At 43.6% G+C, this 26,955-nt stretch overlaps 1 protein-coding gene and 1 long non-coding RNA gene across 3 annotated transcripts in view; one reads left to right on the plus strand and one right to left on the minus strand.

Moving 5' to 3' along the window:
- On the minus strand, positions 1 to 20,760 carry LOC110090855 (dimethylaniline monooxygenase [N-oxide-forming] 2-like). The gene is made up of 9 exons (XM_020814702.3): positions 20,497 to 20,760; positions 15,982 to 16,119; positions 12,161 to 12,349; positions 10,429 to 10,591; positions 8,528 to 8,670; positions 5,789 to 5,988; positions 5,111 to 5,466; positions 3,604 to 3,676; positions 1 to 3,112 (listed from the first exon to the last, which is right to left on the minus strand). Exons 2-9 carry the CDS (start codon positions 16,111 to 16,113, stop codon positions 2,737 to 2,739), a joined length of 1,632 nt encoding a protein of 543 aa, XP_020670361.3. The 5' UTR covers positions 16,114 to 16,119; positions 20,497 to 20,760; the 3' UTR covers positions 1 to 2,736.
- The window catches only part of LOC144588895 (uncharacterized), a 17,131-nt gene continuing 9,100 nt past the window's right edge, over positions 18,925 to 26,955 (plus strand). For both annotated transcript variants that reach the window (XR_013544642.1, XR_013544643.1), the window contains exon 1: positions 18,925 to 19,104. This is a non-coding gene — a long non-coding RNA (uncharacterized LOC144588895). The remainder of the gene's footprint in view (positions 19,105 to 26,955) is intronic.

Genomic DNA, 26,955 nt, shown 5'->3' on the forward strand with positions numbered 1-26,955 from the left:
TCATTTTAAAAGAACCAAATAGAAATTATTTATTGTTACAGATGTAGATACTTCATCTCCTCTTAACAAAAATCCTTCCTCATCCACCGTCAACCCCACTTTCCCACAAAAACTCCAAAACCTTTCATCTCTCTCTATCTCTAATATATAGTATAACTTCCCTTCCTTCTGCTGAGTCTCTTGTATCTCGTGACTCCGCCCCCCCAGCACTCCCACTGGTCTATGCAGATATCATATAAATATTTATGACCTGGACAGATGCCACAATGGCATATGTTTTTTTTTCTGTTAAAAGCTTTCAGTTTCTTAGGCTGTAGTGATTAGAATATTGAACAAGGGAAGCACACGTACAAATCCCCTACACAGCCATTAAAGTCAGTAAGAAACATGGGGCCAGTTCATCAGTTCACAACCTACCTTATGGAGCACCTGTGAAAATAAAATTGAATCTCTCTCTCTCTCTCTCTCTCTCTCTCTGTGTGTGTGTGTGTGTGTGTGTGTGAGAGAGAGAGAGAGAGAGAGAGGAAAACCATATATATTACTATCAGCTCTTTGGAGAATATGTGATTTATAAATACAACAAATAACCTTAGGCATTAAAGTTTCCTGAACTGATATATAAAAGATAATAAACTTTGTGAAATGTTCACATTAGACATAATTTGCAAAAAAGCAGATAAATATTTGTGATGTTGATACTTATAATAACTAAGCAAACCAAAACCTTTTTTCATTTATTCTATTCTGCACTTTAATATGCCAACCCAATTCAAAGCCAATAGAAACAAATGCAGCACCCATGTTCAGTGTATACCGCCATTTTCATACTTTCATACTCTCTCTCCTCCCAAACTATATAATTCTTCTTATTTTCAGATTGTGGAGGAAAATGCAAGGCAGAGGAATTTAGAATCATACAATAATTGAGTTGAAAGGGGGGAGTATAAGGCCATTGACTCCAACCTCCTGCTCAGTGCAGGAATACAAATTAAAGCAGATCTGACAGATGACTGTCCAAATTTCTCTTGAATGCCCCCAGAGCTGGAGTGTTCATCACCTCCCAGGTTAATTGGTTCCATTGTCATACTGATCTAATTGTCAGGAAGTTTTTCCTGATATTCAACCAAAATCCAGCTTCCTGTAACTTGAGTCCATTATTACATGTCCTGCACTGTGAGATGATTGAGAACAGATCTTGCCCCATCCTCTGTATGACAACATTTCAAATATTTGAACAGTGCTATCCTATCTCCCCTTTCAGTGCTCTATGCCTGAGACATCAGGCATGCAGACAAACTGAACAGTGACACATGAAAGCAAGTATCACATCTAGTGAGGTCCGAAGAGATTAATCATAACACCACCAGATGCCAGTTGAGCATTTCTGTCTTCAGAGAGCAACTCTCCTGGCAGGAGCAGCATAAGTATCACAAAGCACCAGGTATACCACCAGCAGTCTCTATGAGCAAAGGGATATAGCTGGCAATATTGATGCCAGTGGTAGGTCCCAATCCACAGCATTCTTAAATATTCTTAAAATATTTTGTTTTGTGACTGGTCATTGGAAGAGAAAGTAAGCATTGAATTCAAATTACAATAAAAGAGATCCTGATGTAACAGTAGGAAGAACTTCCTAATGCCAAGACTGGTTCAGCAATGGAATGGATAGATGTTGGTTGGCCATATGTTGGGATGCTTTGACTGTATATTACTGCATTGGCTGGGTAGTGACTTAGATGATTCTTGGGTCCCTTCCAACTCTACAGTTCAATAATAAATATGTGAGCCACTATGGTGTAGTGGACAGAATGTCAGGCTAGGATGCAGGAGTTCTGGGTTCAGGTTCCTGTTTGGCCATAGAAACTCACTGGAGGTGGCAATGGTAAACCACTCCTTGAGTGTCTCACATACCTGAGAGCCCATATGGTGTACTGAAGAAACTTGGAGACTAAGATTCAGGAGACCTGGTACAAATCCCTGCTCAGTCATCTACATTCGCCAAAGCACTGGCAATGAACATATCACATACCTCAAAAACCCTGTCAGGGTCACTGCTAGTTGGAAGAAAATTGATGGCACATAACCATACTTTATTATAAAAAGGGACTTAATTTGCCAGTCTTATTCCTAAAACAGATATCCCTCAGAAAATTACCTTGTAGAAGTTAAAACAAGTTAAGCATACAAAATACATATTCCTCTTAACTTTCTCCACCCCCCAGTATATCCTCTACCCTGTCATGCCATGAAGGAGATTCTAGGCTCACACAAGCTGTGCCAGTAAAGTATCTCTAACATGTTCTACCAATGTGGAAACGCTTCAAGGGCAAGTCAGCAGAAAACCAGCATTTGAAGTATGAGTTTAGCTAAATAGGGGGAGCCTTGTCTCCTGAAGGCTGCCTAGCAGGTGGTAGACCAGCCACAGCAATTGCAAACACAATGACTATGTGGATTTTTTATTGATTGGGAGGAATCAGTGGACCCGCATTGATACTTTCTGCACATCTACATATTTCATAATTTCCAGAGGACATATTTGCAGGCTCCTCTATTCTTTCCATTTGGGAATATATGCTGAAATCGAAGGAGTACCTGAGAAGTTGGGCAAACTACTCAGGTATGGTATCATTAAAGACTGCAGTGACCTGACAGATGCACAGAATAGTCTGATTATTGCAAGAAGAAAGAAGCATGCATAACTTGAGCAGGCATTCTGCTTGTTCAGCATTCAGGCCATCATTGTTCATCACTGGGTGAAGAGGATGGCTGGCGAAGGGAAAGGAAAACTGCAGCCAAGAGAACAAGAAAGCCAAAGATTTTAAGGAGACTGAACAGGTTCTGATCCGAAGACTTTTCCACAACTCGTGTCTTCGTGGCCTTCACAATTCTGTCTCTCTGGGTGAGGATGGCATTCCTGGCTCCAGCCCATCTTCCTGGCCCCATCAAGCGGAACTGAAATGGGCTGCAGGGCCCAAAGAAGATGGTGAATGCCAGCTTAGGATCCTTCAGCAGCAGCATGAACGGATTTGGCTTTGATCCTGATTCAGCAGCAAGTTCATCCAGGTAGGTAATGAAATCTGTTTGGATTGACTGGCTGCGGCTGGTACCAAACCTTTGGAGGAGGAGAAAACAAAGAGACAGAAAATGTACCAGCACATGTACCAACATGTGGAAGGTTGCCACATGTTTCTGTTCTGTATGAAAGGTTTTGGCACAAGCTATTCAGTGGCGTAACTTAGTATGCTATACTCTCATTAAAGGCTTCCAATTCCAGCTGCGCACTACCTGCACTAAGCAGGGGAAATAAAAATGGTGGTAGAAATGATGAATTCTAGCCCCTTTGCTAGATGATTCTTGTTCAGACACAAAATCCCTGCAGCTATCCAGTCTCATAAGCTTCTTCAAATTATCTTCTCCATCTTTTCTACCAGCAATAGTTAATACTGAAACGTGTTCTAATAAGGCAGGTTGCAACAGGTATGGCAACAATGAGAAAACGTTATTGTTCCTGTCCTGCTATCTTCACTGAGAATCTGATATTTGGCTAGAACCAGTAACTGATAACTTCACACAGCCTTACTGTACGCAATATACATTTCTTACCATTTGATCCTCTTCTCATTCCTTATGATGGTGTCAGTCACCATGGTGCTCTCTGGAGGCAGAGAACTAAGTCCTAGAAAGGCAAAAAGGGAGAATCTAAAAAAATTCTCTTCTTACTACACTGAATTTTGTTTGCTTCATTCACAGGAGGGACCGCACCTGAAATTTCCTCCCATATCACAGTCCGCCCTATTCAGCTAAACTTTGAGTGTGGTTACACTAGGGTGCAAAAATCCATATTTGAATTGGGTTTAGCATGTTTTAAATTAATTTTTTAAAAGGTGGCTACACAACATACATGGAAGCTTGGATATTTTCCCCCAGGAAGTGTGATTTTGATCGGAAAGCAAGGTATTTTCCTGGATGGCTAGAAGGTTGTTTATTTTTACTCACTTGTGAAATCAATTTAGTTAGAGGACAAAGCCTCAACTGCAATTATTTTAAAAGCCTGTGTAGCCCCTCAACCAATATACAACAGCTCAAAATGGATTAAAAGTTTTTCCAAGAGAACACACACACCCGAACCCAAATACCACATGATTACCATATGACCTTAACCTGACTTCAAGAATACCAATCCATTTCCTGATTTATTTTCATAATGTAACTTCCTTCTACGTAGCATTTTTGAGGAAATGGAGGGGTTGCACTGAGGAAGAGAGGGCAGGGAGATCTGCATCCTAGCAGCCCAATGTGTCATATGTCAAATTGCAGCTGCTGTGTGCAATTGGCCAGGAATTGGCAATTCCTGGATGCTGAAAATTTATGGAGAGCCTGCCTTGTACCTGCTACTAGTTTAACTACCTTGTACCTGCTACTAGTTTTAATCCTTCAGAGTCCTTGAGACCACTGTTTCATCCTTATACATTCATATTATTTTTTGCATCCGTTATTTTATTCTTAGAGATTTGGCTTGGTGTTCTATTAGTTTATTACTATATTTTTATTATTTATTTATATTATGTTATTGTAAGTTACCCAGAGTAGTGACCCAGCCTCTAGATGGGTGGGATAAAGGAAGGAAGGTAGGTAGGTAGGTTCCATTGTTAGCTTTCTTTCCTCACTCCTCCATTTTCTGCTCTTTGACGATATAAGTGTGGAGATGTAGCACCCTACTATAAAAGAACAAGTTAGTCTCTGGACCCATCCCTCTGTAACTGCTTTAATTCCTCAGGCCTATACCTGTGTGCTTGTCTCCAGGGCCAATATCTCTCTACCAGAACTGAAGTCATTGACAGGATGTCTGATGAAAGACCACAGCTGGGCACACAATAAACCAACTCTAATGTCACAAGTTGGTGCTTTGTAATTTTTACAAGATGAATGTTATAATTTGCCATTCCTGATAGAGGGACCACAGCCTCTGGCACCAAAATTACATTGCTTCCCTGCTCACCCCTACAGTCTCTTCTCCCTTTGCTGGATTTTACATAATAAACTTTCATAGTTTGCAGTACCATGAAAAGGGATCCCATTAGATAAATTGCCATCATTGTCACAGTGTTACCTTTGAAGATTCTAGTAGCCCAGCGTGCTTGGAGCTCTGCGGTGGGCATAATTGGCCCAAGGGGCTGGATCAGGCCAATAAAAGCCAATGTTGGCTTCTCCAGATGAGGAGGGAACACATGTTTATACAGTGGGACACGATTGTTTTCCACCTCAATCACTGACTTGTCCAGAAAGGGAAATGCAACAGTGTAGCCTGTTGCAAAGATGATGACATCAACATTCTCCTCTACAGTCCCATCTTCAAAAATGGCAGATGACTCAGTAAATTCCTTGATAAGCGGTTTCACTATCACAGCTCCATAGAGGATACGGCTTGGTAGGTCATCATTGAATACTGGTTCTTTCATCAGGGACCTTGAAGGCAGAAGATAAGGCAGAGGTCTATTTTGATCAGAGACCAGAAGGTACAACATTCCTCTTGCCTCCCTCAAAGAGGCAAGATTCCTCTTCCCTCCTGCAAATTACTGTTCTTTTTATAGTTATCATCATAATTAATATACAGTATGGAGGTAGGAAGACAAAATTCAGCATAGCCAAATTGTTAGGTATCTTCAGGGACAGATGATGAACTATAAGAACATTTATTGAACTTACCTTGTTGCACCTTATTATGCCTTGCAGTAACTGTAGCACTAAGCACAAGAGAAATCATGCTCTTTAGGGAGAGAAACTGTACCTGTTTTGTGGCACTAGGCCATAGTTTTCATGATTAAACCACTGGTTCATCTTTTTTTCTGTCAGCCATCGCAAAAGGAGCCAAGGAAGAGAATTTCTAATCACGTTGTTGAAGCGAGTGTGAAAGATGGTGTCCCAAGGATAGCCATTGTCATACACTCGGCTCATTACCCAGGTGCCACCTCTGGTGCTGATAAAGACCTACAGGGTAACACAGGAAGATTTATCTTCGTCTTGAGCCCAGATTATATAGAACTTCCCTTTGTTGAAATACTGTATATGAAAGGTACAAACGCTATGCAAACAAGGCAGACGTTTGAAAAAAGCAAAGAGCGTCCTTTATATTTACTCAGAAAGATCTTTTTCTTTCCTTTCAGTTTTGTTTACTCACATGCTTACATGCCATATTGTTAACACAGGTTTTAAGGAAATCAGTAATAATTTAACTTTCCTAGTGAATTTTGAAAAATTCGGGTCTTGTGATGCAAGCTGAGCAATGTTTCCAGAAAGCATTAGGCTTAGAGGAGGTACAGGGCAGGAACAGACATTCTGGACTTGGGCAAAGGAGACTTGGAATGTTGCCCAGCTTCTTTCAAATTCCCACCTGAATTCCAATCAGAATCTCACCCGGCCACTTCTGCCTTTTACGGTTGTATATGGGTCTGAGCTATTTATTGGTTAATACTCATTTCTGGGACAAAAGAGACCTGAGATGGAGTCTCATTTGTTATTGAATTCCTGTTTGAACACCATAATGTTTTCACAGGGCTTTTTAAAAATGTAAACACTTTCAAGGCATTGCTGATATGCAACACTTAAAAAAGAAATGCAAAACGTCTGCTCTCCTCTGTCCAACTGGAAGATTTCCATTTCTCAAAATCATTAACCAGCTTCTCCAAAGGGACACTGAGCCAGGTGCTTCATGATCTAGAGCAGGGGGCTCCAAACTTTTTAGCGGGAGGGCCACTGAAGCCTGTGGACCTGAGCCTGCAATGTTCGCCGGGCTGAATAAAAAGGCAAAGCAGGATAGAAATGGCCCGTGGGCCATATTTTGGAGACCCCTAATCTAGAAACATCTTTCTCTTTGAAGGGAAACAATCTTCCTTTTAAAAAGGAAAAGGAGATCTTAACCATGCTAAACTGGTCCCTGGAGGGGTATGCAGTTTCCTAACCTGAAACCACCTGATCCTTGCATGTGGATGCAAGGATCACACCACACGCATCTATGTGATCTTAAGTGGCCCTATTTAGTCCAATCCAGACTACTCCAGCATGGCAGTCTAGCCAAGCTGTTATTTGATGTGGTACTGGAAGAGAGGTTTATAGATACTATGAAAGACAAACAAATGTGTTTTAGACCAAATCAAGCGTAAACTTCCAATAGAAGAGAAAATGACTTAAATGAGGCTATTGTAATAACGGCACATCATGATAAGACAACACTCCCTGGAAAAGTCAGCAATATTAGGAAAAGTAGAAGGCATCTACATAATGTAGGTGGCCTAACATAAAATAGGTGGCCTAACATAAAATAGATTGACTCAGTAAAGGAAAATTTCAGTCTGCAGTACCTGAGCAGGCCTGTACTGACAGGACCTTTTAAGGGTCATTAATTCATAGAGCTGCTGTATGTCAGAATGATAAATCATTCTGTGATAAGGGGGCAGATGATCTGTATCTGTGATTGATGGGTGTCCTTAGCTAGTCTTTTGTGTGCAGTGATCACCGATCCTTGTGGCTGGATAGAGTTCATTGACCTTTTTGCAGGCCATATTTTATCACAATACAGCCATAACAAAAATACCCTGATCACAAGAATCACCCAATCTCCTGAAAAGAACAAAACCTGAACCCACAGCTACAAATGCTCAGCAATGTCACACACTACACCAGAACACAGAGTTCTGACTCCTGTCCTCTGAAGGCCACAGAGACTGGTGAAATGTTAGGAAGAAAAACCTCCAGAACATGGCCGAACAATCTGAAATACCTACAACAGTCATCAGATCCTGGCTGTGAAAGCCTTCGAGAATGCAATTATCACTTTTCTTCAGCATATCTGCAGAATGCAGATACAATCACATCAGTGTGTATGGAATTGCTTCCATACAGGCAGGTTCTATAGCTGTTCCAAGAGTAGTTCATGAGCAAAACGTTACACGGCTGAGTTTGTGGGATGCAAAATTCCTCCCTTCACTGCAACAATATGGAGTGGAATTAGGCTATCCCACTCATAAATTACAGTCTGGATTGTATTGCCTCATATGTAAGCAGATAATCCAGTTAATAGAAATAACTAATTAACTTGTATCCCATTCTTTTCCCAGGAATCTCAGACCATACCCTATTTCCCTGAAAATAAGACCTAACCTGAAAATAAGCTCTAGTATGATTTTTCAGGGTGCTTGTAATATAAGCCCTACCCCCAAAATAAGCCCTAGTTAAGTGAAACCCTGCCCTCCACCACTGTGCAGGAGCCAGAAGAAGATAACATGACTGTATTTGAATAAATGTAGATGGTTGTACATGAAACAAATAAAACATCCCTTGAAAATAAGCCCTAATGTGTTTTTGGAGCAAAAATTAATACAAGACCCTATCTTATTTTGGGGGAAACACAATATTATTTATATATTATTATTTATTCGTCTGTTTTATCTGTGAACAACACCTAGTACAAAATTGCCCATTAGATACACTGTAGTAGCTTCTCCAAAAAAGTAAGTGCCCCACCCTTTACCTTCTTAGCTTTCCGACAGGTCTCCACAGCAATGTCAGCCGCTGAATTTCCCATTCCAATTATCACAACTGTCTTCCCCTCAAATCCTTCTGAGCTTTTGTAATTTCTACTATGGAAGATGTTACCCTTGAATGTCTCTAAACCTGGCAAGAAACAAAGAGCAAATATTGCATTTATAAAAATATGTCAAATTGCAAGAAAATACCGGGGGGGGGGACCCAAAAAACATTTTTTTTACTATTTCTGGATGTGCCAGATTCTGGATGTTGATGTTGAGTTTCACAATATTTAGGTGCACAGAACACTTGGATTTGCCCAACTGCAAGACAGTGACACCATTCACACTATTCTTTCTTCTTGTGAGAAAACGAAACAAAATAAGAACATAGTTTAGGCCACTTTCTTCATTTATTGTACATCCACCATTGCATTTTATAGTTATGTAAAACATATGGTTGAGGGAACACACAGTTTTCAATTCCTGTGGCAGACCTCAGATCAGATCCAGATGGCATGTGAGAGCAAACTTCTGCAGCAAAGCCCGGCTGGCTTCTCCTGTTAAGGAACAGCAAGAGTGGGGAAAAGGATTTGGGACTGGAGAAGTGGTAGCAAAATGGGGTGTCCAACCCTTTTTTTTCTTCACATGGGATTTCACTTGAAATCTTAGAAAACACTGAGATAGCTAAGTTAATCAGACATAAAATTCCAAAATCCATTTTGTGCTAATATCTGTGTTGTGGAGGAATGGGGAGGATGACCTCATCTTCAATTCAGTCATACCTATGCAGAGGTGCAATGTGGGTTGCCAGCACCTGGGGCAAGGAAGTATTGTGACCTCCCCCAACCCATGGGCCATTAGTGCAGGGCTCCATGATTGTGATAATCACCTGATGTCTTCAGAGAACCCATGCATAATACTGGGCGGAGGGGCGTTTGCAGCTCCAGATTGCTTGGGTGGAGAGGAGGCAGCAGAGAGAACAACCCAGGCTGGGGGATCAGGAGGGCAATCCACCTGGCCAAGTGAGATGAGGAGGTGGGTACGCCTCTGGTTTATGGGCAGCTGGCAATGGCGGAGGGAGATTAGGACTATGGCACCAGGGATGGGCCACGTTGATGGTGGCAGCTTTCCCCCAGCCGGGCAGGCAGGCATCTCCTCCTCCTGATGTTGTCCCAGCAACCGCCCCTGTGGGCCCCCCCCATGCTATGCCACTGTACAGAGGACATGACTTTGAAATCAACCCCACCTCCCCAGTCTGCTTTTTGTAGCATTTTGCCTGAAGGAGATTTGAAAGTGCTGAAAACTTACACAGATTATTGTACCTTTTTTTAGCTTAATAAAAATATGACTTAAAAATCATCTTCCCAACCTGCTCCTGCCCGGTGAATTCCAAACATGAGTTTGTTAAGATAAATATATGCTTGGAACTCTTCTACGAGTGTTTGTGGGTAGAGAGCAGTATAAGTTCAGGATCCTGAATTTGGAATAAAGCAGCTCAATTACACAATTTCATCACTTTGTTTGCACAGCTGGGGATAAAAGGCAGGTTGCAAACTGTGGTAAGATTGCAGCTAAAGCATAGAAATGAGATATGTTTTTTATTTTTATTTCCATTATTTATTTCTGTTATGTCTTGTGTACTTGCCTTTTCCAGGTGCATTTGTGCAGGTGGTAAGGCTGTGGGGCAGATGATCTTGAAGCGCCGCCCATCTGTTAAGTTTTTCTCCATTTCCAATTGAAGCAAGAGCCCTTTGATGTCTGGCAATTAGACTGTTTTCTCTTGTTTAGGCCAACATCACCAATCTCTGGACTCTAGGGATGCTGCCCAGTTGTATGCTTATTACACATCTGAAGGAACAACTGGAATATTTTCAGGTATTCATTTCTTTCAACAAAGACTTACCAGGAAAACTCTCCAGGGGTGTGTAGGCTTCTATCTGGTGTCCTGTACAGATCATGACAGCATCAAAAGTGAAACATTCTTGCTTTCCATTTTTCTCTGTGACCACAGTCCATTGGCCTGTGGTAGAGTAATCTTGAGCTTTTTCTATATGTATGACAGCTGTCTGCCAAAAAACAGAAAAGGGACAATATTTGCAATCAGCTTCTGTAGTACCATGGATGCTTCCACACATGTAGTGTTCTGCAGTTTGCGGTAGCACTTCCCCTCTGCTGAGTACAGTATATCTATGCTACCCATTCAAATTGGTTTAAGCGATATTCCTTCTTTCAAGAAAGTCCTTGGAACTGTAAGTATGTTTGTGGTGATGGTGTTGGCCTACAAATCACTAAGAGCTTACTTGGCATCCTCAAATTATTAATTTCCATCAATCGTTGAAAAAACCATTAGTTCACTAGAGTGAATTGCTTCTAAATGGGGGATGGACAAGGATGGGGAAGCAAATTACTTTTGGTTCTACTGAACCTCCCCGAAGCTTTGATTGCATGGCAAAGGTAACCTGACTTTCTTCTCTGAGATGGCACATAGAAGCATTCCTTTCACAAGAAATGAACTTACTAGATGCTGCTGAGGATCTTTTACACACCTCATAGGCTCTGGCATACTTCTAGGTGCTATCATATCCTTTATACTTTTTAAAAACTACATAAGACCTCTGGGAAAGGTTGTCTAGAGCAGGCTGGGGCTAAATCAGTTTTTTCAGTCTTAGTCCCCCAACCTGCCCACCCCCATTGCCTAATTCCATTGGCTATGGTGGCTTGGGAAGACAAGAATTATAGCCCAACAGAAGGCAAGGTCACAACACTCTGAGACATGTAACCTAGTTAAGAAACTGAGTAGACGTCAGAGGTGGGTTCTGGACCTGCAATCCCAAGTCAAGTGTTTGCATCTACAAAGTACAACAAAACACAAATTTAACTGAAAGCAACTTGGTGATATTTAGAGAAAGAGACTCAGAAACACACACCCAACAATACCATATACATGTCCTGAGAAAACACATATCTGTGTAGGTATAACTGACACCACAGCACATAAACACAAAGTACAGAGCAAACCTCCTGCTGTTTCCTGCCACCCTCTTTAGCCTTGAGGTTTTCCCCCCAAAGCTTAGCTAATCAGAAAGTTCAATTTATCCTTTCCTTTTCTCTGAGCAGAGAAAAATGCCATTTGGACTCACACGGTGTCCAGATGCATCCTTGTAAGTGAGAATGCTAGTGGCTAACACTAAATGAATTTTTAAAACAATAGTTTAAACATTTTTTAAAATTAAGAGGGACGGGGAATGGTGGGTGCCCAGGACAGCGCACATACATGGAGTAGTGCCCATAAACACCACACTGGGGGTTCCAGGTTGAAGCTACAACACAGGTACAAAGTGCAAATATGCTTATAGCAGTTTTTGGAATAGTTCTTTTTAAATTAAAACTCTCAGAATTACCCAACAGCAAGTAAAAAGTCACTTTTCCAAGCTCTAGCTTGTAGTATGGGCATGGCTTGTCATATAAGGAGTTGCTTTCTTTGTTATTTATTTATTTATCTATTTAACTTATATGCCGCCCACACTACCCGAAGGTCTCTGTTTGTTACCGGGTTTCTTTGTACTTTCTTCCTTTAAACAACCATCCAGCATACATTTGGATCCCAGCTGTACCCCCATTTTAAACCAACTTACATAAAACCTAATATATTTGAGCAGATTAAAATGGTCCGCATACAGCCGCAGATATTCCAGAAACTTGGAGTGGTGCAAAAAGACTGGAAAGTGGTCAGGCATTGGAAAGTCACTGAAACACATCATCTCTTTGGAGGTATTCGTGATGACTGAATTGTAGATGCTTGCCCTGCGTTCTTCTATCTTTTCCTAAAGAACAATAAGTAAAAAATCTCCAGTAACCAAGATGCCAGACATGACAGGCATTATGTCTGCCCCTTCAGAAATATTAGCACATTATTTCACTTCCCGATGGTGATACAAACACAGCCTCATTCTCAGCTTTCAACTAACCCTAAGAAGTAACCAAGCAAGCAAACCCTAAGCTTAATCTGTCACAAAAGCTGATTATACATGTTCACATATGAGTTGACATTGAAACACTTGTGTTTCCCCAAAAAAGACACAACCATATGATGCATCAGCCTAAGTTTATGTACAGAAATCCTTCAGAAACAGATGCATTTGAGGTGTAGTTACATTACTGAAATAAACTGGGTGATGGATCAGGGTTTTGGAAGTCAGTTTATACTCATATGGTAGGCTTGTGATTTGTGTCAGTGTGTGCATCCTCTTGGGACAACTTTAAATCTGTTATTAACCTATGTCCTTAACTCACCTGTCCTTGTGTCGGCAGGAGTGATTGACTGATATTAAAAAGAAGAGGTGGTGGCAGCAATGAGTGGCTGTGAAAGGCAGTGAGGGTGAAGGCAGGTGGATGTTGCAGACCCCCTGCATTTGAGGCTTTGTCCTGTGCTGACCCACGGTAGTGATCACCTCTCACAGCCACTTGCCGCTGCCACCATCTCTCTGTGTTTTTTTTACATATTTGTTTTTCAAATTTCTTTCAAACTGGGATGGTGCCAGATCAGTATATTTTTTTTCTATCAGATAGAAAAAATATATATATACAGTCATGTGAAAAAGAAAGCACACCCTCTTTGAATTCTATGGTTTTATGTATCAGGACTAATAAAAAATCATCTGGTCCTTTGTAGTTTGTAAAGCAGGTAAATACAATCTCAGATGAACAACAGCACACGACATATTACACCGTGTCATGACTGATTTAACAAAAATAAAGTTAAAATGGAGAAGCCTTGTGTGAAAACTAAGTATACCCTTACTACTTCAATCAGAATTAGGAGGCTAAGTAGCAGGCTAAGGTGCTGCTAACCAAATGCCCTTGAGTAACTGATCATCAGCGTGTTTCCCCTCTATAAAAGCCAGAGTTTTAGCAGTTTTCTGGTCTGGAGCATTCAGGTGTGTGTTAACACAATATCAGGGATGAAACACATCAACAGTGATCATAAGGAAGCTATTGTTGCTGCCTATCAATTTGGGAAGGCCAATAAGGCCATTTCCAAACAATTTGAAGTCCATCATTCTACAGTGAGGAAGATCATTCACAAGTGGAAAACATTCAAGGCAGTTACCAATCTTCCCAGGAGTGGATGTCCAAGCCAATTGACCCCAAGGTAAGAACGTGCAATGCTCAGAGAAATTGCAAAAAAATCCTAAGAGTTACATCTCAGACTCTACAGGTCTCAATTAGCATGTGAAATGTTAATGTTCATGACAGTACAATTAGAATAAGACAGAATGAGTCTGGTTGATTTGGAAGGGTTGTCAGGAGAAAGCCTCTTCTCTCTAAAAAGAACATGGCAGCATGGCTCAGGCATGCAAAGTTGCATCTGGATAAACCACAAAGTACTGGGAACAATGTCCTTTGGATAAGACTGAAGTGGAGATGTTGGGCCATAATGCACAGTGCCATGTTCAGTGCAAACCAAACAGCATAACAGCACAAACACTGCATACCAACTATCAAGCAGGGTGGTGGAGGTGTGATGATCTGTGCTTGTTTTGCAGCCACATGACCTGGCCACCTTGCAGTTATTAGGTTGACCACTAACTCCTCTGTATACCAAAGTATGCTAGAGTCAAATGTGAAGCCATTTGTCCGACAGCTAAATCTTGGCCAAAACTGGCTCATGCAAAGGGACAATGATCCCAAGCACACCAGCAAATCTACAGCAGAATAGCTGAAAAAGAAAAGATTCAAGGTCTTGCAATGGCCCAATCAAAGTCTAGACCTGAACCTGATTGAAATGCTGTGACAGGACCTTAAGAGACATGTGCATAAACAAAACCACAATGACCTGAAGCAACATTGTAAAGAAGAGTGGGTCAAAATTCCTCCAGTGATGTGAGAGACTGATAAAGTCATACAGAAAACGATTACTTCAAGTTATTGCTGCTAATGGTGGTTCTACAAGCTAGTGAATCATAAGGTGAACCTAATTTATCACACATGGCTTCTCCATTTTGGATTTATTTTTGTAACCTACAATGCACTGAAAACCAATTAATCCCATAACCAGCGGTTTTTATTCTATTTTTTTCCATTTTGGTTTTTTTCTGGTCTGTAAGTCGATTCTCTGGCTGCAAGTGGAATCTAAATTTTGTGGCCAGAGAAGTCTGTAACTCGAAAAGTCTGTAAGTCGAGCCGTCTGTAAGTTGAGGGTCCACTGTACTTTATTGCTCCATAGCTAATCAGGCTTTATGTACAAACAGAAATTAAACCACTGATAAAAGACAGTGTTTGACTTGTAATATAAATACATATAATCAGAAAAGCATAAAATAGCACTCTCAAATACGGATCAAGTTGTAAGGTTAATTTGAACAGATTGTGAAGCAGGCAATGAGTTCAGTCTTTCCATGGCCAGTTTAGCAAATTTAGCAGTCCTATAGGAGATAGTCTGTGCCAACTAGTAGATATAAAACTGTACATGAAGGAGAGTTGTATTTGATCCAAGTTTTTAAGGGTTTAAGATATTGGTCCCTCAAATCTGCACACATAAGTCTTTCTGTTAGAAAATGTACCATATGCTCCATCTTAGAGCATCCTGCTGGGCAATATCTATCTGTGCCATGCTGGTTCATCTAATGTTCCTGAATCTCGTTCAACTGCAACATGTTCCATCTGCATTTAGTTCGCAGTTGTCTCAGCTCATGTGTGCTAATAAGGGACAAATACGGGGGCATCTTTCCAAACGGCAAGGAAAAGTCTTGGTATACCCTACTGGAGCAGCAGCTAGCTACAAACACCATGGTAGTCGGGATGTCACTTTCATATAATCTTTCAATAATATCTTCTTGGGCAGCCTCATATCCCCTATGCTGAGGAACATAAGCAGAATGGCGCTGTTCCACTCATGTTCTGCTTGTGGGATTTCTGGAGGGATCTGCTTGGCTGGCATATAATGGCAGGTCACACTGGACAGATCTAGCAGGGCTCTTTTCATGTTCTGACGATTTCTTGGGGGCAGGGAAGGCAGTGGCTGGGAAGAGACCGAATTGGCTGTGAATCTTAGCACAGATTTCTCAACAACCTCACACTGATGTCAACTCAGATTGAAATGGGCTAAGTCATTGTTACAAATGATCTTTACACTTGCTTTCTTGGGTGGTACACAGAGAAGGAATGCCAGCTAGATTCCTAATGCTGTCTAATTCATCCAAGTACTCAGTAAATCAAATCACACACGTTCACTCTCATACACATATACTTACATTCCTCACTATTTTGTTCGACAGTCCAAATATTGTGGTGGAGAGACATGTGTGTGCATGTGTGTGTCTTTGTTGTCCTTTGTACCAAGAATTTGGTTTAATGTCATAGCAGACATTTCCCAGAATATGAGAGCTTCCACATCTGGCTTGCAATGAAAAACGTCTGTTGGTACTAACTTTACGCAAGAAGACTTCCCACTTACTGTGAATCTCCATAGTCCTCCGATATCACTGCTTTGTTCAAAACAAGTGGGCTCGAGATCTTCCTCCAGGCAGCATTTGATGGATGTCAGTCCACTCACCCCAGCACCAATGACTGCTACTCTCTTTGCCATGATCCCCTACAGCAGAAGATCAACAGGTTCATTCTAGGGCAGGCATGCAGGACCAGGCCTGTCACAGATGGGAGGGCAGCAGAGCATAAGAGAAGTGACAAATTCAGTGTTCTCCGTGGTTCCAAGAGCCCCTAACATTCTGAAGAGCCATTGCTGCTCTGCTCAGTTCTCTCCAAAGCCAGCTCTTTTCTACAGAGCTGGCTCTAGGACAATAGTGTGCGTGTGTAGGACAATCGTGTGTGTGTGTGTGTGTGTGTGAGAGAGAGAGAGAGAGAGAGAGAGACCTTAGGTGGAAAGCTGCCCCCAAAAAGTTTTGTACCCTCCACTGTGCAGGATAGAAGAAGTCGGAGAGCAAGGCCGCGGGGGAACGGAGGACAGGTGAGTTAGCTCAGTTTTTTGGTTCAGCCCCTGAACATAGTTCAGATTTTTCATGTGGCCCCCTGTAAAAATTAATTGCCCACTCCTGGGGTAAAGCCTCTACAGGCAGCTACAGCTCTATCAGTTGACCGAGCATACTTTCCCCTTAACAGCCAATGACAGAAGAGTAAAAACATCCAGGCTGTAATGATATCTGTTGATCTGGCATTCCTGGACTTACCCAGCTGGAGACTTTTTCAGTAGTGAGTGGCAAGCTGGTAAAAGAGGAAGGCTCTCCTCTTCTGAAATGAGTGGAGGGCTGAATTGTGATATGCTCTTCTCTTCAGAATAGGAACTTCTAACAACTCCTCAGTGGATTTGTTCAGACACACACACACCCCGCTCCACTCTCCAACTCAAAGGAAATCAATGCAATGTCTCTTTTTTTATGTTAGCCTGTGCCTTATCTCCCAGAAGCAAAGAGCATTTATGCCTTGGATCCTTTTGGGGAGAAAGGCAGGATAGAAATATTTTAAATAAATAAATAAATAAATCAAATAAAAGAGAGAAGGAAGACCAATCAACTAGAGTTGTGTGAGGGGATAGTACTTTGCTTCTTGCCTCACGTATCAGGATACAATGGCAGAAATGCACAATCCAAACTCTCCCTCAAGTCCAAAGACTACTTTTAAATTTTGGTTTAATTCAAGATGATCACTTTGATATTTTCTCAGAATAGCCATCACTCTTCATCCCCTGAATTCACACATTCGGGGTCAAAGTAAACATTACAAATGGCCTCTATTGGAACAAGTACTGTACTGAAAGACATCTGACAGCATAAACTTCTATACTATAGTTTACGCACGAGGAAGTGAAATGGCCCACCTTTGGAAGTATGACTGTTCAGGTACAAAACTCTCTTGGAATCAAGTTTTCTGCTTCTACTGATGTACCATCTGTAATGTACAGTTTGACCCTAAATGATGCAGGTAAGCCATGTACTAACATGGCTGATAGTAAGAGACTAGAAAACACGTGTCAAGTCAAGATGTGTTCACACACTGAGAAGAGGACAATGTACACCTAAGCCCTAAATATGGGGAATGGAAAGAGCAGTTTTATGGCAATTTAAAGATTAAAAAAATGCAAGATGTCACGAACTTTCATAGATTATAGTCCACCTGAAGATACATGGTGGCTTATCAAGATCCTCTGGTAAATATACAATACAGATAACTGGGATGGCATTGTAACAGTGAAGTCAGGAGAAAATTAAATGGAGAAAGCACTGGAAGTGACCATTACATTGCTAACACAAAACATTCACAAAATGTTTGGCAGTAATACAAATATTCTGGCACTAGATAGGCCAGTTAACAAATGCAGCGGGCATGAATCCAGTTATGCCTGTTTATACTTTTGGTGATAGTCTGGAACTTCATAACAAACGGTTACGTAGCAGCCAGGGCAGCTTTGGCCTTCTACTCTGGAATGCCAGAGAGTGCACCACCCTGCCCCACCCCATTCCAACAACAGGTGACCTGCAGGCGCCCTCATCTCCCCTTGAAGTTTATTTGCTCCACAACAGCTACTTTCAGGTCAGTAGCAACCATGAGGTGCAGGATAAGAGCAGGACTGCCTGCTGGGGGATCTTGTAGCGACCCCCTCATATGTTAGCTTTGTACCCTGTTTTCCCAAAAATAAACCCTACCCTGAAAATAAGCCCCAGTGAAGTGAAACCCCGCCCTCCACCATTGTGCAGCAACCAGAAGATGACATGACTGTATAAATGTACGTGGGGGGGAAAAAACATCCCCTGAAATGCTCCAAAACAATTTTGGAGCAAAAATTAATACATGACCCTGTCTTATTTTCAGGGAAACATGGTATCCCTTTTGTATAGAGATTGATTTGTTTAATATATATATAACATGGAAGGCTGTTGCTGACAGAAGACTGCATATATCATATTAGAAGAAGTCCATGAGGAAAAGGAGGGCTTGTTTACATGGGTTCAACTGGAGTGGGCTGGACTGGGTTAAACAGGATTGGTTAAGGTTGGGTAGAGGGCTGGTGTGGCATTTTGTGTGATCCAAGTGGTATACACACCTCAAGCAACCTTATTTTGTCCACCTCCCTGTTGAAAATAACAATACCCCCCCCCCTGTCTCTTCCCATTTCTGGGTGGAAGTTTTCAATCTTTTAATTTTTTCCCCCAAAGTGGTATAGCATAACAGTACTGTAATATTAGACAGGGAAGAGCAGAAGAAATGTTTCATTTCCCAATATTGTGATGTAATTAAGCTGCCTTCATACTGGAAGATTGGAAAATTGAAAGTGGAAGGCAAATTGAGAGCTGCAAGCTCCGGCTTGGTTGGTTGCCAGTGACTGCACATCACCAACGAAAAAGTAGCCACCCTTGACAGGGACCCAGAAGGAGGTGCAGGTAGGGATGCTCTCAGGACAGGCTGGTTCACGCTTGCAGTTACAGCATCAGATGGCTTGATAAAGGATTGAACCATCTTATTGCTTTAGCAGCCCAGGGAGCAGGACGGATGCCCATCTGAGCACCCCCAGAGTCCTTGTATTGGAGTGACATCGATGGGTTCTTTAAAGGCATGGCTACGGCAGGTAGGAGGACAGCCTTGGCATCTGGGTTTGTCGCAGATCTTATATATTCTTGTACAAACTGTTGCTGCTGTGGGTATCTGCTTAACGTTGGTGGGTCGTGCATGAGCATATATGGAGAAATTATTATTTTGTGTGTTATTATGTGGCAAGTCTGTCTAGCAATGGCTGCTTAGTGAACAATTCTGAACCAAAAATGGCTTTACACTTCCAAGTGGAAGGCAGGACCTGTTCTAATAGGCTTTACATTCTGATTGGGTGAAAAGTTCTACCCTGTTGAAAAACATCTAACTTCATAACAAATAACTTCATAACCAACTGTTGGTTGCTGATTGTTTTAAGAGTTCATTGGGGACTCAGTATAGGAAGGGGCTGATAAATTGTTTTTGCTATGTGTCCTCGTCTTACATCCAACATCTGCTGATCCTAACAGGGTTTTTCAAGGAAGGCGAGAATGTTTTAAGGTGTGTTTTTAGTGTTGCCACTCCTCACCTCCAGTAGCTTTCTGTGGCCAAGTGGATTGAAACCAGGTCTCCTGAGTTGTCCTTCTACACAGCACTGTCTCCCATAAATTTAAACTAGCTGGGATGAATTTGGGGCATTTTGGCTGAGGAGGAAAGCCCTTGTGGCACTAGAAGTAGCCATAGTTTCTCTTCCACCACAGGAAATGTCTCTCAGGAAGATTTTATTGAAAGACACACACACCCCAACCTCTGATAGTATCATTGTTTTGTTTTGTTTTGTTTTTTTTGTAAAACAGCCCTCCATCCCCTGTGATCCTTTGATGACATCTACGTTTTAGAGGCCAGACGGGGTTGCCGTGAAATAGAATCTGTTATCCTGAATTTCAATAACATTTTAATGTACAAACCTCTCATCATCTGAGGCTCTGAGCTGCAGCCGAGGAGGGGCAACGGGGGAGCGCGAGGGAGGCTGCCTCTGGGGGCCGCCTCAAGACCCAGTTTCCTCCCCCCCCCCCGGGCGCTGCCGCCACCCGCCTCGGGCAGAAGGAGAGAGATGGTTCCCCCTTACCCCCCCCCCCGGCAGCCGGACCTTTGGTCGCTTGTGAACAGGGCAACTAATTTTTGCGGTTGGCTGGAGGGGGGGCGCGAAGAAGGGAAGGAGGATCGGAATTAAAACGCGAAATAGCTCCATGGGACAGGTGCTTCGGGTTGGACCTAAAGGTTGCCACAGCTGCTTTAGAACAACAACAACAACAACAACAACAACAACAACAACAACAACAACAACAACAACAACAACAACAACAACAACAACAACAACAACAAGAAGGCTGAACAGAGACTCCCATGGCGTGTGCTTTGGTCAGAAGAGCCAAGGTATGGAAAGGATGAAGAAGCAAAGAATATCAGAAAAAAAGTCCCCCCCCCTTACCTGGCTCCTTTTCCAAAAAAGAAATCGCCCCCTTCAGCACCTGGCGGGGAAGGAAGCCGCTCGTAGTCTCATTCCACAGAGTTTAAATGGACCGAGTAAGTTCGCGCCCCCCGCCCCCCCCCCCCGGTGTTCCTCCTGGCGAGGGTTAACTGCCCAACACGCAGCGGAAGGTTTCTTTTTGACTCTGACCACCGCTCCGACCGGAGCCTTCAAAAGGCGTGGTCTTAACAACTCCTCGCTTAAATTCGCGAGGAGGAAATTAAAAAAAAAAAGGAGGAGGAGGGAAGTTGACATTATTGATAATGGACTCTTTTTTTTTTTAACTCCTGGAGGGAGACAGAATTTTCCTGAGGGAAACGTGGCTGGGGATTTCTAAATTCTCCAGCATCCTCCTAGGATTATTGATCAATTGGGGGGAGGGAGGTCTGGGTAAAAGGCGCATCCTTAGGATTTCATATCATTTTTATGTGGGATCCTCTCCAAACCACCATCAAATCATATGCTCCTCCTGTGCCCACAGAATACACCACAGAAGAGATGAATTCTTCAGTGCATGGCTTTGCAGTGGGGCAAAAACCTGGAACCCAGGAATGGGTCATCTTGATTTCATACAATTTTTAGATGCACTCCTCTCTAAACTGGTCAGATCCTGAATCCCATCTGTGCCCACAGACTACACTACGGAAATCATGTGTCCTTTGGAGCAGAGAACCATAGGATCCATCTACAGAAACCATGGATCCTTCAGTGCATGGCTTTGAAATACAGCAAACACACTGATCCAATGCATGGATCCTCATAGATCTGCATTATTTTTATGTAGGATCACCCCCAGACTGCTGCACAACCATAAATCCAGTCCATGCCCACAGACTATGCACAGAAATAAAAGATCCATCAGTGCATGGCTTTGCTCTGGACTAAAAACACTGATATGTGGCGCCTCATTAATCCACATGCTTTCTATGCAGGATCTGTATAAACCATAGCTCAATCATAGGTCCCATTTGTAACCACGAACTACATCACAGAAAGGATGGGTTCTTCAACACATGACTTTGCAGTTTTGGAAAAATATGAATTTCAGATAAGGATCTTCATTATTTCATATTATTAAGAACATATAAACAATCAGAAAAGCATAAAATAATTAAAACAAAATAAAACGACAATATCAGCAGAGCTACAAAAATGCCAGTATTGGGAACAGCATACATACTGTGCCGTATTTAACAGATACAGTACTTAGTTTTTGATTAAAACTTGTATCTGTTATATAATACCAGTCAATGTTTTTATAATTTTGATTGACTGTGCCTGATATTTTTGAAGAATAAAAATAGTAAAATAAGCATTTTCAATTAAATACCAAGTTGTGTAATTAACTCGAAGAGCTTGTAAAACTTTCCTAAACCTACACAGGCTGTCTCTTATCCCAAGAGGTCCAGTGGGGAATTGAACTCTCAACATCTGGCTCTGTAGCCAGAGACCTAAACCATGGATTGTTACAGAAGCTAACCGGATAGCTACAACAAAAATGGATTGCTTCATTCACAAGATCATCATGGCACAAAACCTTGCCCACAAGGCATGAATCCCCATAATGTATAGCTGTAGGATTTTCACTTGTGACCCACCAACATTGTTGCCGTGCAAGAGACGAGATTGCCAGACTCAGGAGAGAGACTGTATCACACAAAAAAGGAGGGAAGACCACATATTGACATCAGCAAGACTTGCGATCAAAGAAAAGTGGAGGAATTTGCCCAAGCGCTTCAGGAAACCCTTCCAGGCCCGGCTGATGCAAATGCACTTGAACAATGGGGACATTTCAAGAATGCTGTTTATAACACTGCCATGTCCACATTAGGCAAGAAGACCAAAAAGACAGCTGATTGGTTCAAAGCCCATTCGGAGGAGTTGATGCCAGTCACCGAGGATAAGAGGAGAGCTCTAGCAGCATACAAAGCCTGTTCTGGTGAGTACAAATTGCAGGCTCTTCAGCTTGCTCGTAGCAAAGTCCAACAGGCTTCCAGGAGATGGAAGAAAGACAAGATGACACCTGCTGCTGCTGCTGCTGCTGCTGCTTTGGGCAACCCCACCCCTTCTGCAACACCAGCCATCTGGCTGGGAGGGGAGAAGGGGCATTAGAAGTGTGTGTGGGCTTGTTTTGTTTGTTTTTAACTGTTATTGAGTTGCATAGAGACCCACAGTGGACCTGATGGAACAGGAAGGGGGGAGGGCGTTGGAGGGGGCAGCCATTGAGGTGGTGCTGGGTAGGGGAAGGAATGGTGGTGGGGGTAGAACATGCCCGCGTAGGAGAAGAGAGGTTAGATATCTTACATCTATCCCCTCTTCTAGTCCTACCTCCAACCAAATGGTATCAGGCGACCATATCAGCAAACCCTCGAGCCACACGGTGCTGTTGATGAATGCCAGGTCAGTACAAAACAAAACTGCCCTCATCCATGATGTAATTCTGGATGAGGGGGCTGACCTGGCGTGCATTACTGAGACCTGGGTGGGAGAGGAAGGTGGTGTCCCCCTCTCCCAGCTGTGTCCTCCTGGGTACTCAGTCCAGCACCAGTGTCGCTCAGAGGGTCGGGGAGGGGGAGTTGCTATAGTCTATAGGAGTTCTTTCTCCTTGACCAGGCTTCCTATCCCTTTGAGAGGAGGTCTTGAGGGCCTGTATTGTGTGTTGGGCTCACGAGACAGATTAGGGATTCTGTTGGTGTACCGCCCATCCTGCTGCGTACCAACAGTCTCCCTACCTGAGCTGACGGAGGCAGTCTCGGACCTGGTGTTGAGGACTCCCAGGCTGCTGGTGCTGGGGGACCTCAACATCCATGCTGAGGCTGCCTTGACTGGGGCAGCTCAGGACTTCATGGCCGCCATGACAACCATGGGGCTGTCTCAATGTGTCATCGGCCCAACACATGAGAAGGGCCATACCTTGGACCTGGTTTTCACAACGGGACTGGAAGGTGGTGGTTTGGATGTGGAGGGGCTGGTCGTGACCCCATTGTCATGGTCAGACCACTTCCTTGTCAAGGTTAGTCTATTAGCTTCTTCTCCCCTCTGCAAGGGTGGGGGACCTATTAAGATGATCCGCCCCTGGAGACTAATGGATCCAGATGAATTCCTGAATGCTCTGGGGGATTATCCGTCTGATATGGTTGGCGCTGCTGTCGAAGCTCAGGTCACCCTATGGAATAGGGAGATGACCCGGGCGGTTGACACGATTGCGCCTAAGCGCCCTCTCCCTGCTCGCCGAGCCCAGACAGCTCCCTGGTATACTTCTGAAATGCGGGCGATGAAGCAAGAGGGGAGACGGGTAGAGCGCAGGTGGAGGAAGTCCCGCTGGGAATCCGATCGAACACGACTTAGAGCCCATTATTGGGCCTATTTTGTGGCAATACAGGTGGCAAAATGGCAATATTTCTCCAGCCGTATTGCTTCCTCAGAATGTCGTCCAGCAGAGCTGTTTCGGGTGGTCCGGGATCTTCTTCAACCGGGAAACCCGGTGGAGGTCCCGGACTGCTCATCAGCTCGCTGTGATGAGTTTGCTATTCATTTTGAGGAAAAAATCGCTCAGATTCGCAGTGGGCTGGACTCCACTGTTACTGCAAAATCGGAAGATGTGTCCAGTGTGCCGTGCTTAGGTCAAACTTTAATGGATGAGTTTCAATTGTTGAGACCCGAGGATGTGGACAGGGTGCTTGGATCTGTCCGTTCTACCACCACGCCGCTCGACCCTTGCCCATCTTGGCTAATTGGAAGATCTGCCAGGGGGGTTCGCACTTGGGTCCAGGAGGCCGTGAACGCCTCTCTGAGAGAGGGAGTGGTCCCTACCGCCTTGAAAGAGGCGGTAATTCGACCACTCCTTAAAAAGCCTAACCTGGACCCAAGTCTGGTGGTTAACTACCGACCAGTGGCGAACCTCCCTTATTTGGGCAAGGTGTTGGAGCGGGTTGTGGCCGGGCAACTCCAGGCGCTGCTGGATGAAACGGATTTTCTGGATCCATTTCAATCGGGTTTCAGGCCGGGTTTTGGTACAGAGACAGCCTTGGTCGCCCTGTATGATGACCTTTGCCGGGAGAGAGACAGGGGGAGTGTGACCCTGTTGATACTCCTGGACCTCTCAGCGGCTTTCGACACCATCGACCATGGTGTCCTTCTGGATAGGCTGGCTGGGTTAGGAGTTGGGGGCACTGTTTTACGGTGGTTCCGCTCCTTCCTAGCTGACCGTATCCAGAGGGTGGTGCTGGGGGACAGTTGCTCTGCCCCATGGCATTTATGTCATGGGGTTCCTCAGGGCTCGATACTGTCCCCCATGCTGTTTAACATCTACATGAAACCGCTGGGAGAGGTCATCAGGAGGTTTGGGCTGAGGAGTCAGCAATATGCTGACGACACTCAGCTCTACCTCTCATTTTCCACCAATCCAGGTGAGGCGGTTTCTGTGCTGAACTCGTGTCTGGACCTGATAATGGACTGGATGAGGGTTAATAAATTGAAACTCAATCCAGACAAGACGGAAGTGCTGTTAGTGGGTGCTTCGCCGGACAGGTTGGAGGGCCACTTCCCTGTCCTGAATGGGGTTACACTCCCCCTAAGGGACAGGGTCCGCAGCTTGGGGGTGCTCCTGGACCCCAGTCTAACACTGGAAGCCCAGGTGGACTTGGTGGCCAGGGGCGCCTTCCTCCAGCTGCGGAAACTATACCAGCTACGGCCCTACCTGGACGAGCGGAGTCTCATGACAGTTACACATGCACTGGTAACATCTCGTATTGATTATTGCAATGCGCTCTACGTGGGGCTGCCTTTGAAGACGGTCCGGCGACTGCAACTGGTCCAGAATCGAGCTGCGCGGCTGGTGAGTGGTGGGGCCGCCAGAGAGCACATCAAGCCGATTCTGTATAATTTACACTGGTTACCAGTTGCTGTCCGGGCCCAATTCAAAGTGCTTGTTTTGACATATAAAGCCCTAAACGGCTTGGGCCCTGGATACTTGAAGGACCGCCTCCTTCCATATGAGCCTACCAGGCTGTTAAGATCTAGCCAGGGGGCCCTTTTGAAAGAGCCATCCCTCAAGGAGGTAAGAGGGATGGCTTGTAGACAAAGGGCCTTCTCGGCAGCTGCCCCCAGACTATGGAACGCCCTCCCAACTGAAATTCGCCTGGCGCCGACACTGATGATATTTCGGTGCCAGGTCAAAACCTTCCTGTTCCAGAAGGCTTTTAATTGAAATAACATTAACTGTGGGTCTTAATGATGGCAATTTTAATTGTATTTTTTAATTGTATTTTAATTGTATTTTAACTTTATTTTGATCATTTTATTTTATCGCATTGAATTTTAATTGTTGTAAGCCGCCCAGAGACCTTTGGGTAGAGTGGGCGGCATATAAATTAAATAAATAAATAAATAATAAATAATAAATAATGTCCATCCCCTGCCCTGCCAGTCAATGGAAAAGACTGGTGGCAGTGGTGCCAGATTGGGGGGGGGGGACATGACTTGCATCACATGATTGAGAAGGAACAGGAGGACTACAACGCCAGCAGCATTATGGGGCATCACTGTACTTTGCCCCAAAAGGGAGGGGGGGCTCAAGGCATAGTGTTTGGGAGGTAATGTTTTATTTATTTATTTATTTATTTATTTATTTATTTATTTATTTATTTATTTATTTATTTATTTATTTATTTATTTATTTATTTATTTATATCCCGCCTATCTAGTCGATTGAACACTCTAGGCGGCTCACAACAAAGGGAACAACAATAATAAAAACCAATTTACAAAGAGGAAAACTTTCAACAATTGGGTAAAACACTAGGAGAGAGAAGGAAAGAGGAATCAGGAATTAACTGGGGGGGGGGGGAAGGCCTGCCGAAACATCAATGTTTTTAGTTGCTTTTTGAAAATACCCAGCGAGGGGGCCGCACGAATATCAGGGGGAAGGTTATTCCAGAGGCAAGGAGCTACCGCCGAGAAGGCCCAATTTCTTGTCTTTTCTTTCTGGGCCTCCCTCGGCGTTAGGCTCCTCAGCCTCACCTCCTGGCTCGCGCGAGTGACACAGGCAGATCTTGGTGGTAGAAGGCGTTCCGCCAAGTATCGAGGCCCTAAACCGTTTAGGGCTTTATACGTGAGCATCAACACTTTGAAGTCGATGCGGAATCGGATGGGCAGCCAATGCAATGCAGCGAGAGTGGGTGAAATGTGTTGGAATTTTTTCACTCCATTGAGAAGTTTGGCCACCGCATTCTGCACCACCTGTAGTTTCCGCAGCAGCCTCAAAGGCAGCCCCACGTAGAGCGCATTACAGTAGTCTAATCTTGAGATTACGAGCGCATGCACCAAAGTGGTGAGCGCCCCAACATTGAGATAGGGCCGCAACTGGGCTATCCGCCTAAGGTGGTAGAAGGCGGTTCTGACCACCGACGCCACCTGGGA

This window comes from Pogona vitticeps, chromosome 4 (assembly GCF_051106095.1).
Source record: "Pogona vitticeps strain Pit_001003342236 chromosome 4, PviZW2.1, whole genome shotgun sequence".
Classification (NCBI taxonomy): Eukaryota; Metazoa; Chordata; class Lepidosauria; order Squamata; family Agamidae; genus Pogona; species Pogona vitticeps.